Here is a 14522-nt window from a genome sequence, read left to right as displayed (position 1 = left end):
GTATAGACTAAAATTTATTAGACATTTATTAGTTACACTTATAAATTAAAATGTACAAACTTATAATAATTTAAATAATAATTTTAAATATTATAACGCGTAAAATTTAACTCCTCACGCGCCATTTTACTTTTTGTGTCAAATTTCATGTCAAAAGTACGATTTTAGTCCTTATTTTAAAGGTGAACCGTACTTTTGACATGACAGCTGTTGACTCAAAAATGGCGCGTGAAAAGTCATTTTTTACGGAGTATATAGGTAACTTACAGTATATAAAAATAATTTACGTATCGTATTTCCGCTTCTTCGTCACTTTCATGAACAGCACCATATCTGAAAAGAAAAGAAAATATATTTTAGAAAAATGTAAGTAATCTTTAATAGTCACCAACCTCATTCACACTTGAAATTCACACATTGGGCTTACGTAGTTTCTATGAATAAGCGCAAGTGTCATGAAGTCTTTCTGTCTCTTTCGCACGCAGCTAGCTTATGAGGGTTACAGAGAACGTTATTGTTTTGTTTTTATACTAGGCTATTATTAGACTACACCAGGCTATTACTATACTTTATCCCGGGAAGAAGTTAGTATAGCGCTCTCTCTGTTACATAATCCCATACCTTACTATTTTGTTGTAATTTAATTGAACTACTATTTTCTCAGTGGGCGTTAACTATTTTGAGTTACCAACCAATCACAAAACAATGTTTTGGAATTGAATTTCGAATGTTTTTTGAAACTATTTTCGATTTGAATTTCGAACGTTTTTTGAAAACATGTTTGTGATTGGTTGGTGCCTCAAAATGGTTAACGTCCACTTTTACCTCTATCATTTGTATGGGATTACGTAACAGAAAGAGCGCTATACTAACTTCTTTCCTTGGATAGGGTATAGACTATACTGGGCTATCACAAGCCTACACTAAGGCTGATGAAATCCATAGAGCGTACTTTGACTTTGCTCAGACTGAAGACACTGTTAAAACGAGAGGGCAATATTTGGCTGGCATAAATCTGTCTCATTTTAACTGAAACTTAAGTCTAAGTGCGCTCTATAGATTTCAGCCTAGGCTTCATTAGGCTATTACTAGGCTACACTAAGGATGAATTATTAATGACTTACTAATAAATATGGCCACCACGACAGCTAGCATGAGCCAAAGCCAGCACTTCCACGCGCCGCGGCTGTGCTCCTGCAGCCTATCCGACTCCACTTTCAATGAGATGAGATTCCTATCTGTCAGGTCTGATGATTTTTTCAGCGCCTAAAATGATAACAAATATAAGAAAACTGGTAGAAAATTTATACTAATATTATAAATGCAAAGTGTGTGTGTCTGTCTGTTACCTTTTCACAGTCCATGTGTTTAACCGATTTTGACGAAATTTTGTACAGAGATAGCTTGGCATCCCAAAGGCTGCTAGAAGATCAAAGAGTACTCTGGATTTTTAAAAACCTAAATCCGCGCGGATGTAGTTCTTTTAGTAAAAATATAAACTGAGACTGACTAACTAAGATGTTACTAATCGCTTGATTTTTAGATTTTATATGATAACTAGCTTATTCCCGCGACTTCGTACCCCTATTTTACCCCCTTAGGGATTGGATTTTCAAAAATCTTAGCGGATGTCTACGTCATGACAACTGCATGCTAAAATTCAGCTTGATCCGTCCAGTAGTTCGAGCTGTGCGTTGATAGATCAGTCAGTCAGTCAGTCACCTTTTCCTTTTATATATTTAGATTTTTAATAAAAAAAATTAAAACTTACATACCTCAGTATCAGCCTTTATAATAGTGCTTGCAATTTGCGACTGTTCCTTCAAGCTCTTAGTGAGCATGACCATGTTTTCCGCAACTTTCTCTTGCATGTTCTGATGGTACTTGAGTAAGGAATTAATATCTTCTTGACTGGTACTGTTGCTGGTGAAATTTGCTGCTTTGATGATGTTGCGCTGCCTGAGTGCATCATCACTGTCTTCTAGAATAAATTTAACAATTTATTATTCAATCTAAAATAATTGTCTTTACAAAATAAAAATAAAAAACCGGCCAAGTGCGAGTCAGGCTCGCACAACGACGGTTCCGTAATTCTGTCGTATTTTTTTGACATTTTGCATGATGACTCAAAAACTATGATGCATAAAAATAAATAAAAATCAGTTTTAGCATGCACAGGAAGACCTTTAATATGATACCCCACTTGATATAGTTGTCTTACTTCGAAAATTGAAAATACTAAATATTAGTTTATGACCACAAATTAATTTTTTTTGTGTGATGTAACCACAAATTCACGGTTTTCAGATTTAGACTTTGATGAAATTTGGTACAGAGTTAGCTTACATCCTGGGGACGGACATAGGCTACCTTTTATCCTGGAAAATCAAAGAGTTCCTAACCTAAATCCACGTGGATGAAGTAGCGGGCATCTTCTAGTTATATAAATAAAATCTTACCTAAGCCAAATAGTTCTGATCGCAGTTCCACTCCATACTTCGCCACAGTCTTCTGGTGTATCTCCTGAGCGGAGCCATCGGCTGAATTTGTTGCAGTACCATGTGATAATAATTGTACTGCTTCAAGCTAAAATATTAACAATATTATTACTTATTATAGACAAAGTTAAAGGCATAAACTAATTATAGCATAAGTAAATAATTAGGTAACATTAATTTTAAAATATATTTGCTAAAAATAGGTATATATCTTAATGATAATAAATATTATTTAGATAAGGTCATTCCTTAAATGGAACTTGAGAAATGACATTTTCTATATAATATTTACACATTCCAGCAGATTAAATCCTAGTAATAATAGTATGTATCATACCTTTTCTATAGGACTATTGAGGGTAGCTGTTTGAATCAATCCTTTTAAGAAAGCCGCTCTTTTAGTATACTCTGCTAAAACATCTTTAGGTGGCTTGCTGTAAGAGATACGAAACATTCAAAACCCCTTTTTTTCTAACGATTTTCTATTGAAAGTGCCTCTAAAATCTAGGTCAAATAAATACATTAAAATATAATAAATAATAGTCTGACTGTTATATCGATAACACAATAATAGTTTTACCAATTCTATTGTAGGTTTCAAAGGTCCAGTATTCGGTCCGGTATTGAGAGAACCAGTAATATAGTACATTTCTAAGTGAACCTTACATAAGTAAACTTACTCAGGACCCGTTTTAAGTTCAGTTATCATATCATTCAGAGATTCCACGTATTGTTTCAATCTGCAATGAGTGTCTATAGGTTCCTGTTTTGCAATCAATTCGCATTTATTTAGCAGTTGCCGCACATTCATTTCCAGTCTAGATTTCTTTGGAACTGTTACATTGCTCATTTTAGCTTGATCTACAGCCATCCTATTGATTGTATATTTCTTTTAAATATTGTAATAAAGAAAACCGTGAAATCGCAGTACAGCCAATAGTACCTACCTACCACAAAAAATGAAAATTCAAAAATATTGACATGTCATCATTGACAAGTCAAAGTCAATCGAGTGGTCTTGACATTGACATTAGTGCTACAGTTAAATTTTTTTACGTACCTGGGTTCTAGCTTTTGAATCCGCAATAGTCCAAAATTCTAAATATGAAAGTGTGCCTGTCTGTCTGTAACGTGTTCACGGCTCATCCGCTTAACAGATTTTGATACAGGAATAGGTTGCAACCAGGAGATGGACAGTCTACTTTTAATACAACTGGGTGTAATTAAATTCTATACAGGTGTAACCAGAACTGGCTAAAACGAAGACAGGTGATAATACTGATATGATACCACAAAAAATCTATACTTTCACCAAAAGTTCATGATATATTGTAAATGAAACATCGGACTGATGCTAGAGGTCAACGAACGTTGCGTAAGTAGGCCACTCGGAGGCAATGCCGCGTCGTAGGTGGGGCATCAACCCGAGTTTTGCATGCTGTACCTACATTGCAGATTTGAAAAATACTAAATCACTAAAACTACAAAATGAGGCAAATAGTTATTGCTATTGGAATGTGATAAGGTAGTAACTACAACGCAGTTTTTGCTAGCGTTCTGGTTACATTCTGTAATATGAAAAAATAAAACAATCATTTAGTGTAAAATATTTAATGTGCAATTAGTAGAACCTTAAATCCAATGATACAAAATTACGATTTGGTTGCCTGCTTCTTGGCAGCCTCTGCCTCAGCTTCACTCTTTTCGAAGGTTGCAATCAATTTTTCAACTTCACTGCTTGCAAGGACTCTGATGATAGTTTTATTGTCTTTACGTGTGAGAGTAGCCATTTCCACTAAAAAAGATAAAACTATTTTGAAATCCAACGTACGATCGATATTAAACATTGCCTGTGCTCGCGCGATGGCTTGTGAGCTTCAATTAGGACACTCTGTATGTTTGAACTCATCGTGCGACGTCGAACGCATCGTCATCGTACGATCGTTGCCAATTAGGACGACGAGCTAGTGCGTTTGGACCTTCATGGTGAAGGAAAACATTGTGAAGAAATTCTGCATGACTGAGAGTTCTCCATAATGTTCTCAAAACTGTGTGATGTTTGGCAATCCACACTTGATCAGGTGGTAGACAATGGCCAAACCCTTCTCATTCTGAGCGGAGACCCATGCTCAGTAGTAGTAGTGAGCTAGTGCTGGGTTGATGATGATGAACTAAATAATACATGTAGTTCACGACAGGTCGAAATGGCAGGACACCCTGTACACCTGCGTGTCACCCGTCAGCTGTCATATAGCTCACACCTTGTTAGCATGGGAGCTGTGCAGGTGTGCAAGATGTTTCCTCCTCGATTGCGATCTCAACCTGTCGCACACTATCACCGACCTTTATCTGGAGTGAGTTTGGTCATATCTAAAGTCTTGCTGAGAACTTTGATGGCCAAAGCTTGTGCTTCAGCCAATGTTGTCTCGTTTTCCTTGTATTCCTGTTTCAGACTTGATACTGCAGCCTAGAAATTTATTTTTCAAATATTATTAGTAAGATCCAAAAATTTATCCTAAATAATGTATAATGGGTCTACCAACAAAGGAAAAAGTATTCCCCATGTTATGACGTCATAGCTAGGAATATATTTTGATATGACTATAAATACTTACCGCACTATTATTTCCTATGCAAGTAGCTTTCCAGCCACCATAGTTGCCACTGGGATCAGACTGGTACAGCTGATAGCCATAGTGTTTATCCCAGCCCATGTAGAGAATGGACACTCCAAAGGGTCTCTTACCTAAAATAAATTGACAGTCATATTATGTCTACAGAATAGTAAGCATTTCTCTTGGATCAAAAACATATTATTTATTTATTTATTTATTTATTTAAACAACTTTATTGTTAACAAAATTACAGACATTAAGAATACAGGATACACTGAAAAAACAAAGGGCAACCTTATCACTAAAGTGATCTCTTCCAGGCAACCCATACTGAACTTATAGAACTGTAAGACGAGGAGTCACAATGCAGCTATATACATTATAGGTATACATATACTATTAAAGTAGATTTTTAATAGAACTTTTTAATTTCATTATAAAAAAACACTAGACATTAAAATATAGAAAAATATTTTAATGTCTATTATTCTGATATTCCATTTACCCCTAGGCCTCCACTGAGCATAAGCAAGATTGTTATAAGCTATGTTTAAAAATTATAATCTATTGAATTCAAAATTATTGCACACATTCTGCTATACAAAGAGTGTCAAGTACACACATCACAAAATAAGTAGCCCAATCTAGCATGAGGTGATGCAAGTGTACAAAAACAGATCGATCTCTTTTGACATGTAATCCTTAGTCTATACTAGTACCTTTCGCAGACCCTCACACTGCCACAAGATTGGACTGCTTATTTTGTGATCACTGTAAGACAGCAAACTATTATTAAATACATTTTTTAAATTAAATTTACCAATTCATAAAGACCTTAAGATAAACTTGTCCATAAAAAATCTTACCTCCATACTGTGTATAAGCCTGTTTAACATCACAGAGCCAGGACACAAGTTGTTCACAAGGTATTGACTCTCCATATTGCAGCAAATACCTCTGTGCAATCAAACGCAGCTCATTAGTCAACACATTGGCGTCAGATGTGATCCCAGCCACAGAGCACACCATATCATCATTTAACTTGTATATCTTTTCAGAGAAGAACACTTCATCAAGGAGTTTGTTGGTGTTTCTACGTTCCGCTGCCAGCAAGATCCCGTCAGTTGCCAGAATGCCAAGCGATGTGCCAGCATGACTGATAGCTTCCATAGCATATTCAACCTGATATAATCTTCCTAAAAATACAGTAGGTAATCATTTTATGTTTTAATTATCCTATTGCCTATATCCTTGTTATTTTTGTATTAGTACATAAAGGATAGTAAAAAAGTTACTAATAATTCTCTACCTATTGATTAATAACACTAAGGAAAGTCTATACTTAGCAATAGATGAAAATATAAATCTAAATTAAGGTGAATTACCTTCAGGCGAGAAGATTGTTGTCCTAGTATCATAACGCCGAGCCTGTGAAAATGAAATATATTTTTGTTTAGCGGAATGACCAAGCAAGATGTAGCTAACCTCATATTTGCCGTAGCAGTTACTAAGTTATATCGTATGTAAAAACTCTGATACTGACCATTTTTGAAAGAGTATAATAGTATAATCAAATAAACTTTATCAAACTATTTTTAATCACAATTTTTATAAAATCATTTGCTTTGTTTCGCCGGATAGATAGAACCATAGACTATGTACTATAGATAGAACCACAGATTAATAGGGATACTACGTATGATAGAACGCACCTATATTCAATGTACTCTGTGGAACGCAGTGAGATGGCAGTGAGTGATAATCACAGATATATGTCAGATTTGCAACTAGCGTGGCCCCCTCAGTCCCTCTCGCTCAAGCAGATTTTCTTACTTGTGAAATGTCACACCTTCTACACTATTCACGTTGTTTGTCAAATACTCACGTACAAATACATTTTGACAAACAAAAAAAAGTGGCCACGGTGATAAGGACAAAACATAATCATTTTGTCACGTTCTAATAAGAGCTTAAATGCATCTAGCTATCTCGCTCTAACAGTAAGTGTCACAATAGGGCTACTTCTAATAGTCCTTATTCTGAGGTGATAATATTTTATTCTCTTTGGGAAAGATGACAGGACAGGATGTACAGTGTGACAAGCTTATTTAGTCTGAGGCTTGGATGAATGATTACCGACAAGGCTATCTCGGCACGTGGCGAAAATCGGAACTAACATTTTTGTTCTTTTTTGACTTGTTTAAATATTTTGAGCCTTATATATAGTAATAAAGCTAGATAAAGGATCGTTTGCTTTCTCTTTCCACTAAAAAGAGAGCACAGATTAAGTTACTAATGTGATAAACAGAGACGCAGCTAACCTATTTTTTGTCCCTTATCGTGTAACCGATTTTTTTCAAGAATACATACAAGGAATGCAACTTTAGTTGCAAAACAAACTTTGAGTATTCGTGGCGTCATTATATTTCTCATTAGTTACCTATTTACTTGATTTCACATAAAAAACGTTTAATACAAATATTGTTGATCGGTTAATACAAATAGACTACTAAACAATGGTAATAATTTGTCGTGTTATTCATCGTTTACGTCGTGCTATTGCTATCTCATACGCGGTTACACAGTACTTTAATCTAGCTTTTTTACTCAATCTACGTTCTGAGCCTTATTAGTCTGAGTTCTGAGCTTCAACAGCGCTGCCCTGTCAATGTCATTCAAGTGGCGTCGCATGTTTAGAAACTGTCATGGACGTGGGACTGGGACAGACTGGGATGTCACCATCGACATCAATAGGTGTACTACGTACCTAGTAGTAGGTACTTCCAACTTCTTTGGAAGTAACACAGTAATAAGAGTAGTACATAGTAGTAGGTATTTATTAAGTAGAATGAATCGACCGTTTCCTGCCCTTTTGATGCTGAGCCAATATTTGCAAATGGCGTCAACTGCCAACGGCCCCAGCAAGTGATAGGTAATCCATATCCATACTAATATTATACATGCGAAAGTGTGTATGTCTGTCTGTCCGTCTGTCTGTCTGTCTGCTAGCTTTTCACGGCCCATCCGTTTAACCGATTTTGATGAAATTTGGTATAGAGATAGCTTGCATCCCGGGGAAGGACATAGGCTACTTTTGATCCCGGAAAATTAAAGAGTTCCTAAAAATCTAACTCACGTTGACAAACTCGTGGGAATCAGCTAGTTTACTATAATCTGCCAAATCGATATTACAACTCGCCAGCCACTGCGCTAGTCAGGTCGTCAGGAATTGCACAAAAAAATAAAATTATTTTACAACTGTTTATTAAAAATCACTCATACACGTATTAGGCCACCTAAAATATAGCTACTCTACTTAATATCATTATGCTATACTATAACAATACAAGTACCTATGCACATTTTCATTTACAAATCACACATACTACTTCGCTACTTAATTAAATTTGGTTTGTATTTAAACGAGTGAAAATAAATTCAAATTTTGTTTCAAGAAAACCCATTTTGAAATAATGAAATGTACGAAAACTTGAGGGCGAATACAAATACTGAAAACGGCGATGTGAAAACTAATACTATAGAGTATCGTTTTCGCCCACTTAGTATTTTTGTCGCACGCTTTAGATTTTAGCTCAGTCACTTGAAATTATCATTAAGTACAAGATTAGATTAATTTTGTTTCCCATTTTTATCAGCTCATTTTATTAGCAGTCACCAACTGAAGCTCATTTCACACTACGGGATTATAGTGCGGTCACCATTCGTAGGTACCAATTTGCTCTATGCAAATTATTGTAACCTTGAATGTCTATTTTGTCCGGACTATATTATATCCCGTTGTGTGAAATGAGGTTAATTTGTTTTCCGCACGATTTATTATATCCCATTAAATTTCTATTAGTTTTATTATAATTGGTACAAAATGACAAATGCAGAATATATTTAACTAAATTAATGACTCCTACCTATTCACTTAAATAAAATAAATTTTGAAAAAAATTGCAGATATGGTATTATTATTATAAGCGGTACCTAATACATCCAGACAAAACTTTGAAATTTTATTATGTGTAAATTTAATTTATACATAAAAAATCTACTGAGTCAATAGTTAGGGGTAAGTCCCAATTTTACACACTGCACTGTCTGCTAAAATAAGTAGGACTTAGGCCAGCTAACATCTAAAAAATTTATTAATTACCTTTAATTATGTACCTACCTACTTACTACTTATAATCTTACTTGTACTTTATTGTTTTTAAAAACCTAACTAAAAAAGTATTTAAGCACTTAATTCTTTAGTGTTGAAATTTATATGGATAAGTAATACAAGTAGCGGCACGTTGCGCTGAACGATACGCGGGGATATCGCGCGGGAATGCGATTGGAGAGCCAATCGGCGCTACGCACGCTCGCCCTTCATCCCGCTACGCTAGCCCCAATGGTACCTTAATTATAACTTCGCGCAATAACGGTCAGCGCTAAATTTTCGTGCCGCTACTTGTATGAAACTATTACTTTAGTACAGTAGGTACGCGACAGAAAATAATGTAGGTATGTAAGTACATCGACCTTTAGAATGAGATTTCGGCTTTGTAGAGCGTTGTCTCTGTCACTCATACCTATGTGACATTTTGTCGGTCTCAACGACGGAGACAATGCTCTACAAAACCGCTATCTCTTTTTAACGGTCGATCTACATTATTTTCAAGCGTGACTATCTCCATCGGTGGAACCCGTTATATAGAGTAGTCACAGAACATTTCTTGTAGTTGATATTAAATCAAGAACAGGCTGTACCAGAATATAAAATAGTATCATAATAACAAATGCCATAAGTGCCGTTGAAAGTCCTCCTTGTGTTTCGCTAAAATATTTCATATTGAATCCCATTGTCATCGTTATAAGACCCATGGAAACCGCAAACATACCGACGGCAATGTGAAAAATTTTAACAGGTCCACTCTTGATCAATAAGCGTACTTTTGAAGAGAATAATGCTATGACGCCGGATATGAAACTTATGAGGGTGAAACATAGCGCGATCACACCTGAAATAGAAAACAGGATTATAGTTCGAGGAAATTAAACGAATATCTTAACATACTCAAAAAAAAGTTAAATAAAAAATAACGCATAAGGAACTGCATATAGGTAGGTACCTACAGAAAAGTTTACTAAAATTAAATCAAATTAATAAAATTCAAAAAAGGAAGATACGACAAGGGCTACGTAGGTATTAGGTAAGCAAAGGTGTCGTGACTAATATGGAAAACTATACTACAGAATTACTACTACTGTACCACCGTAGTAGTACGGAACTGAGCAGGACATAACATAATTATTATGGACTAAAAGTATGGCACATAACAATATTAGATATTATAGATACCGTAGTCTTGTAATTTATTTACAATAACAGTTATAAATAACATAATGCATCTACTCGTATCTATTAGCAGATAATAGAGAGAGAGTCAGCGCGTGTCAGACCTTCGTTATTTTATAAAAGCTGAAAGTTCATCTGCGTATTGTCCCCAACACTGCGAGGAACGTTTGTTTGGATGTTTATTTGGATCAGGGTAGCTTTGGGAGCTGAAGGTGTAGAAAATCTTACGTCAAAGTATGAAGTCTAATTTTGTTATATTTTCTTCAGAATAGTATTAGAAATCACATCATGCATTGCCAGACACTTAGTATCATGGCAACCCCCTGCCAGACACCCTTAAAGGTTAAAAGTTAAGAAGTTACTAGCATGGGCTAGAAATGAACAATAGAGAAAACTGCGATTTTATTACCTACCAAATAAAATAAACGAAGTGTGAAATGATACGAGAAAACTATAGTATAGCACTGCAAAAAAAAAGGAAAGGAAAAAGAATGGGTCTAGCCTGTGGGTCTAGTAGTGGATGAAATATAAAATAGTTATTAATAAATAGACAAAATATGCTACAATAAACCATGTAAAAGCTTATAAAAATATAAATATAACTAGGTACCTAAAAACCGGCCAAGTGCGAGTCAGGCTCGCGCAATGAGGGTTCCGTACTACAGTCGTATTTTTTCGACATTTTGCACGATAATTAAAAAACTATGATGCATAAAAATAAATAAAAATCTGTTTTAGAATGTACAGGTGAAGACCTTTCATATGATACCCCACTTGATATAGTCAGTCACTTCGAAAGTTGAAAATACGAATTATTAGTTCATGACCACAATTTAATTTTTTTGTGTGATCTAACCCTAAGTTCACGGTTTTCAGATTTTTCCCCAAATTTCAGCTATAAGATCTACATAACTGCCAAATTTCATGATTCTAGGTCAACGGGAAGTACCTTGTAGGTTTCTTGACAGACAACAAAGTTATCCCATAAGGGTTCCGTTTTTCCTTTTGAGGTACGGAACCCTAAAAACGTACCAACAGCAAAGGAGAGTCAAGATAAAGATAAAGATCAAGATTTCACAATTTACTTTGTTGAGATACTGATGAGCTCTGTAAATTGTAAATCAATCAACAGGTAATAATGTGAAATCTTGATTTTGTATGCAGATAAAAACGTTTTCTTATCTACAAAATATTTAACTAATTTTTTTTTTTTTTTTGCCAGAACCGAGAAAACTATTCAATTTGTAGCTGATAAGACCAATTTGGAGTTCGAGTCTACAGTAACATAATCCAATTATTTGTTACAACAACAAAAATGTATCTGTTTATCTTCAGTTAGAATTGGAACACTCAATAATTTTGATACTAACAAAATTTATCTTGTCACTCACGATATCCCATGCTCGTACGTATTTAGCAATTTTTTTCGATAACAATGAGTATGACGATTTTATTCGCATTGTGGAGGGCGCTACGCTGTTTAACGTAAGAGGTCTTCAAAGCGATTCCCGGACGGATCAAGCTTAATTTTCAAATTGGTTACCATCATTTCATGATAAGGCAGTAGATCACGGCAGCTACCGAGCAAGCCCGCATCCATCTCATATGGCATCGTACGACCAGTAGTAGTGAGAGCGCAGGCTTACTATATATTCATTAAAAAAAAAATAGATTTTACCACAGATTCCATGGGCTGTGTCGATCTTCATTTTCACTTCTGTCAATGCAAGAAAAGTACCAGCGATGACGAACAGAGCTCCGACTAGTTGAAGGCATCCATGTATCACTCTTTTGCTATCCTTGCTGAGTTGGAATGACCAGGAGTTATGTCTATGTAGAGTCAATACTGATTCTACTAGAAAAAGTTGATACTGGAAGAAAACACATATTAATGGTTAATGGAGAATTTAGAGCTAAAAGAATTGCAATACATTGATAAATCGATAAGTTTAATTATCTACGAGAGCGAAATAACACATTCCTAAGCGCCTTTATGCACTCATCCGTATTCGGTTCGTATCCGTGATAATACGTACCTACAATGTACTTTCAATTCGTATTTTTTTCACGGATCCATCAAATCACGGATGAGTGCACAAAGGCTCTATGAGTTCGTTATCCCGGCACTTACTTTAATTTATTATTTCCTTACTTATTTTGACTTTAATGCTCCACTTGAGCGTTAAAGCCAAAATGCCCCAAGCAGAAGTGCCGGAATAAACTGTGTCATATTGAGTGGCACCAGTGTGGTACAACCCGACATGTTGGTCTAGATAATATTATTATGTCGGTAAATAGGTAAGAGAACTATTCTATGTAAGTACTAGTCATTTTTTAAAGTAATCCGCTTATCACTGATTTTTGAAATAACCGGAAATTTACATAATATAAATAAATTGGAAAGATAAAAATATAGATAATATCTAGAAATAAGATAAAGATATTGGAATCACTATGATTTCACAATTTGACAAACATAATACAATTTTGATTTTTATGCAAGCAACAAATAATTTTTTATGATAAAATCAAAGATATTTCTTAGAACCATCCTGAAACTTCCGTTAATGCTGATATCTTGGTATCATATCATAATGTTCTGTAAGTTTTCAAAAGTTTTACCTAAAAGAAAACATTAGGGACAATAATACGTACACCAGTTCCTGCAAAAACGATATGTAGCTGCAAGTTAGTGATATCTCCGTTAGGTTGGGATGTCAACGCAAAGTGCCACAAGCAAAACACTACAATTGCTATTTGCATGTGGTGGAGTAAGTTGATTAGTTGGCATATGGCGACCCACGCTGAACTCCAAGAAGAGCTGTACGTGTCGTTGCTTTCTTCGTCGTAAGTGGGAGCTTTGGTCACCTCAACTTGGTAAGGAACGTGTTCGCGAACTTCGAATACTTCCACATTGTCGATAGAGTGCCTGCTCCCACTGGGCTTATCCATTTTAATTGCTCTACCACCAACACAAACTCTTTATGTACTTTAGTATTCAAAAGAATACTAAAATTATTTTCGCACTAGGTGACCGACACCTATCAAGCTACATACTAAAACTTAAGGAATCTTGTGAGATAGTGTATCTTGTACCTATTGATAAAAAGAGAAAATTCGATTTTTAGTTCGACTATCGTCACGGGATTGACAACTTCGAGATTACAATCTTGCGTAATCCTTTGATAGTGTAAGATGAGGTAGATTATGGTTATCTCCGGCTTTGATATAAAAATGTTGAAGTTCTCTGACTTGAAAATGTGTGATTCATAGAATTGGCAAATTCCTTTGTAGGTATTAACTTGATTTATAGTTTGAACGTTATTAAGATCTTAATAATTTTAAATCAATCAGCCTGCTTGCCTTCATTGCTGCATGCTGCTAGTTACTAGTAGACCTTCTCAAGAGCAACCCACCGTACACGGTTCTCGTCTTCCTCATCCACCCTCTCCCCGCTATAGTTATAGTAGGTAGGTAGTAAGTATAAGAAGTTTTCCCTTTTGACGCCATTGCCCTAAATCAGAGTGAAGTAGAGTGAGAAAACTCTGAATCTAAATCTGTCAAATATTAGGCTAGTAGAAACTATAAAGAGGTTTCGGCCTGGTATCTATCAATGCGGAAATGGGTGGAGATGTTTTTAAGTTTCAACCCTTAGATAATGGTGCTAATTCTGTTGTACCCTAACCTAAACCTAAACTAAATTTTAGATTCTTTAATTTTAGGTTTTCTATTTCTAAGCTGCATTCGCTTTTTTGCTTCAACTAAATTTAAACATCCTAAATGGCCGTCTAAAATGACGTTTGAATTGAATAGTAAGTAAGGACTATAATAATTTCAACCAGATTATTTTATTGATAGATGGCGTGATAATTTTTTCACATCATCTATAGAACCAGATTACTTTGATAATGTGCTAAACAATAATTCTGTCCTACTCCGCCTTTGTGGATACCTGGCCAGACCTTAAAACTTAGAAGCTCATCTGCAATCTGCATACCAATAGGCTACTTGACTCATATCTAATTTCGTCCAATAAATGATTATTTATTATAGTATTTT

At 35.2% G+C, this 14522-nt stretch overlaps 3 protein-coding genes across 4 annotated transcripts; all 3 read right to left on the bottom strand.

Moving 5' to 3' along the window:
* Position 1: 1 nt before the first annotated feature.
* Positions 2–3440, bottom strand: Use1 (Vesicle transport protein Use1). 2 transcript variants are annotated; one of them, XM_034979513.2, is made up of 6 exons: positions 3179–3440; positions 2836–2932; positions 2460–2586; positions 1776–1981; positions 1125–1266; positions 2–333 (listed from the first exon to the last, which is right to left on the bottom strand). In XM_034979513.2, exons 1-6 carry the CDS (start codon positions 3367–3369, stop codon positions 284–286), a joined length of 813 nt encoding a protein of 270 aa, XP_034835404.1. In that variant the 5' UTR covers positions 3370–3440; the 3' UTR covers positions 2–283. The 2 variants fall into 2 exon arrangements, with proteins under 2 accessions (XP_034835404.1, XP_034835405.1); XM_034979514.2 differs by having other exon boundaries at positions 1776–1978.
* Positions 3441–4093: 653 nt separating this feature from the next.
* On the bottom strand, positions 4094–6785 carry Prosalpha3 (proteasome alpha3 subunit). Its single transcript, XM_034979515.2, has 6 exons — positions 6657–6785; positions 6499–6541; positions 5980–6309; positions 5114–5244; positions 4842–4965; positions 4094–4293 (listed from the first exon to the last, which is right to left on the bottom strand). Exons 1-6 carry the CDS (start codon positions 6657–6659, stop codon positions 4151–4153), a joined length of 774 nt encoding a protein of 257 aa, XP_034835406.1. The 5' UTR covers positions 6660–6785; the 3' UTR covers positions 4094–4150.
* Positions 6786–9620: 2835 nt separating this feature from the next.
* Positions 9621–13415, bottom strand: LOC117991882 (uncharacterized). Its single transcript, XM_034979516.2, has 3 exons — positions 13119–13415; positions 12142–12334; positions 9621–10125 (listed from the first exon to the last, which is right to left on the bottom strand). Exons 1-3 carry the CDS (start codon positions 13413–13415, stop codon positions 9827–9829), a joined length of 789 nt encoding a protein of 262 aa, XP_034835407.1. The 3' UTR covers positions 9621–9826.
* Between the last annotated feature and the right edge of the window lie 1107 nt (positions 13416–14522).

This window comes from Maniola hyperantus, chromosome 20, assembly GCF_902806685.2.
Source record: "Maniola hyperantus chromosome 20, iAphHyp1.2, whole genome shotgun sequence".
Classification (NCBI taxonomy): domain Eukaryota; kingdom Metazoa; phylum Arthropoda; class Insecta; order Lepidoptera; family Nymphalidae; genus Maniola; species Maniola hyperantus.
The sequence above is the reverse complement of the archived record's forward strand: the minus strand, read 5'-3'. Positions and strand labels throughout refer to the sequence as shown.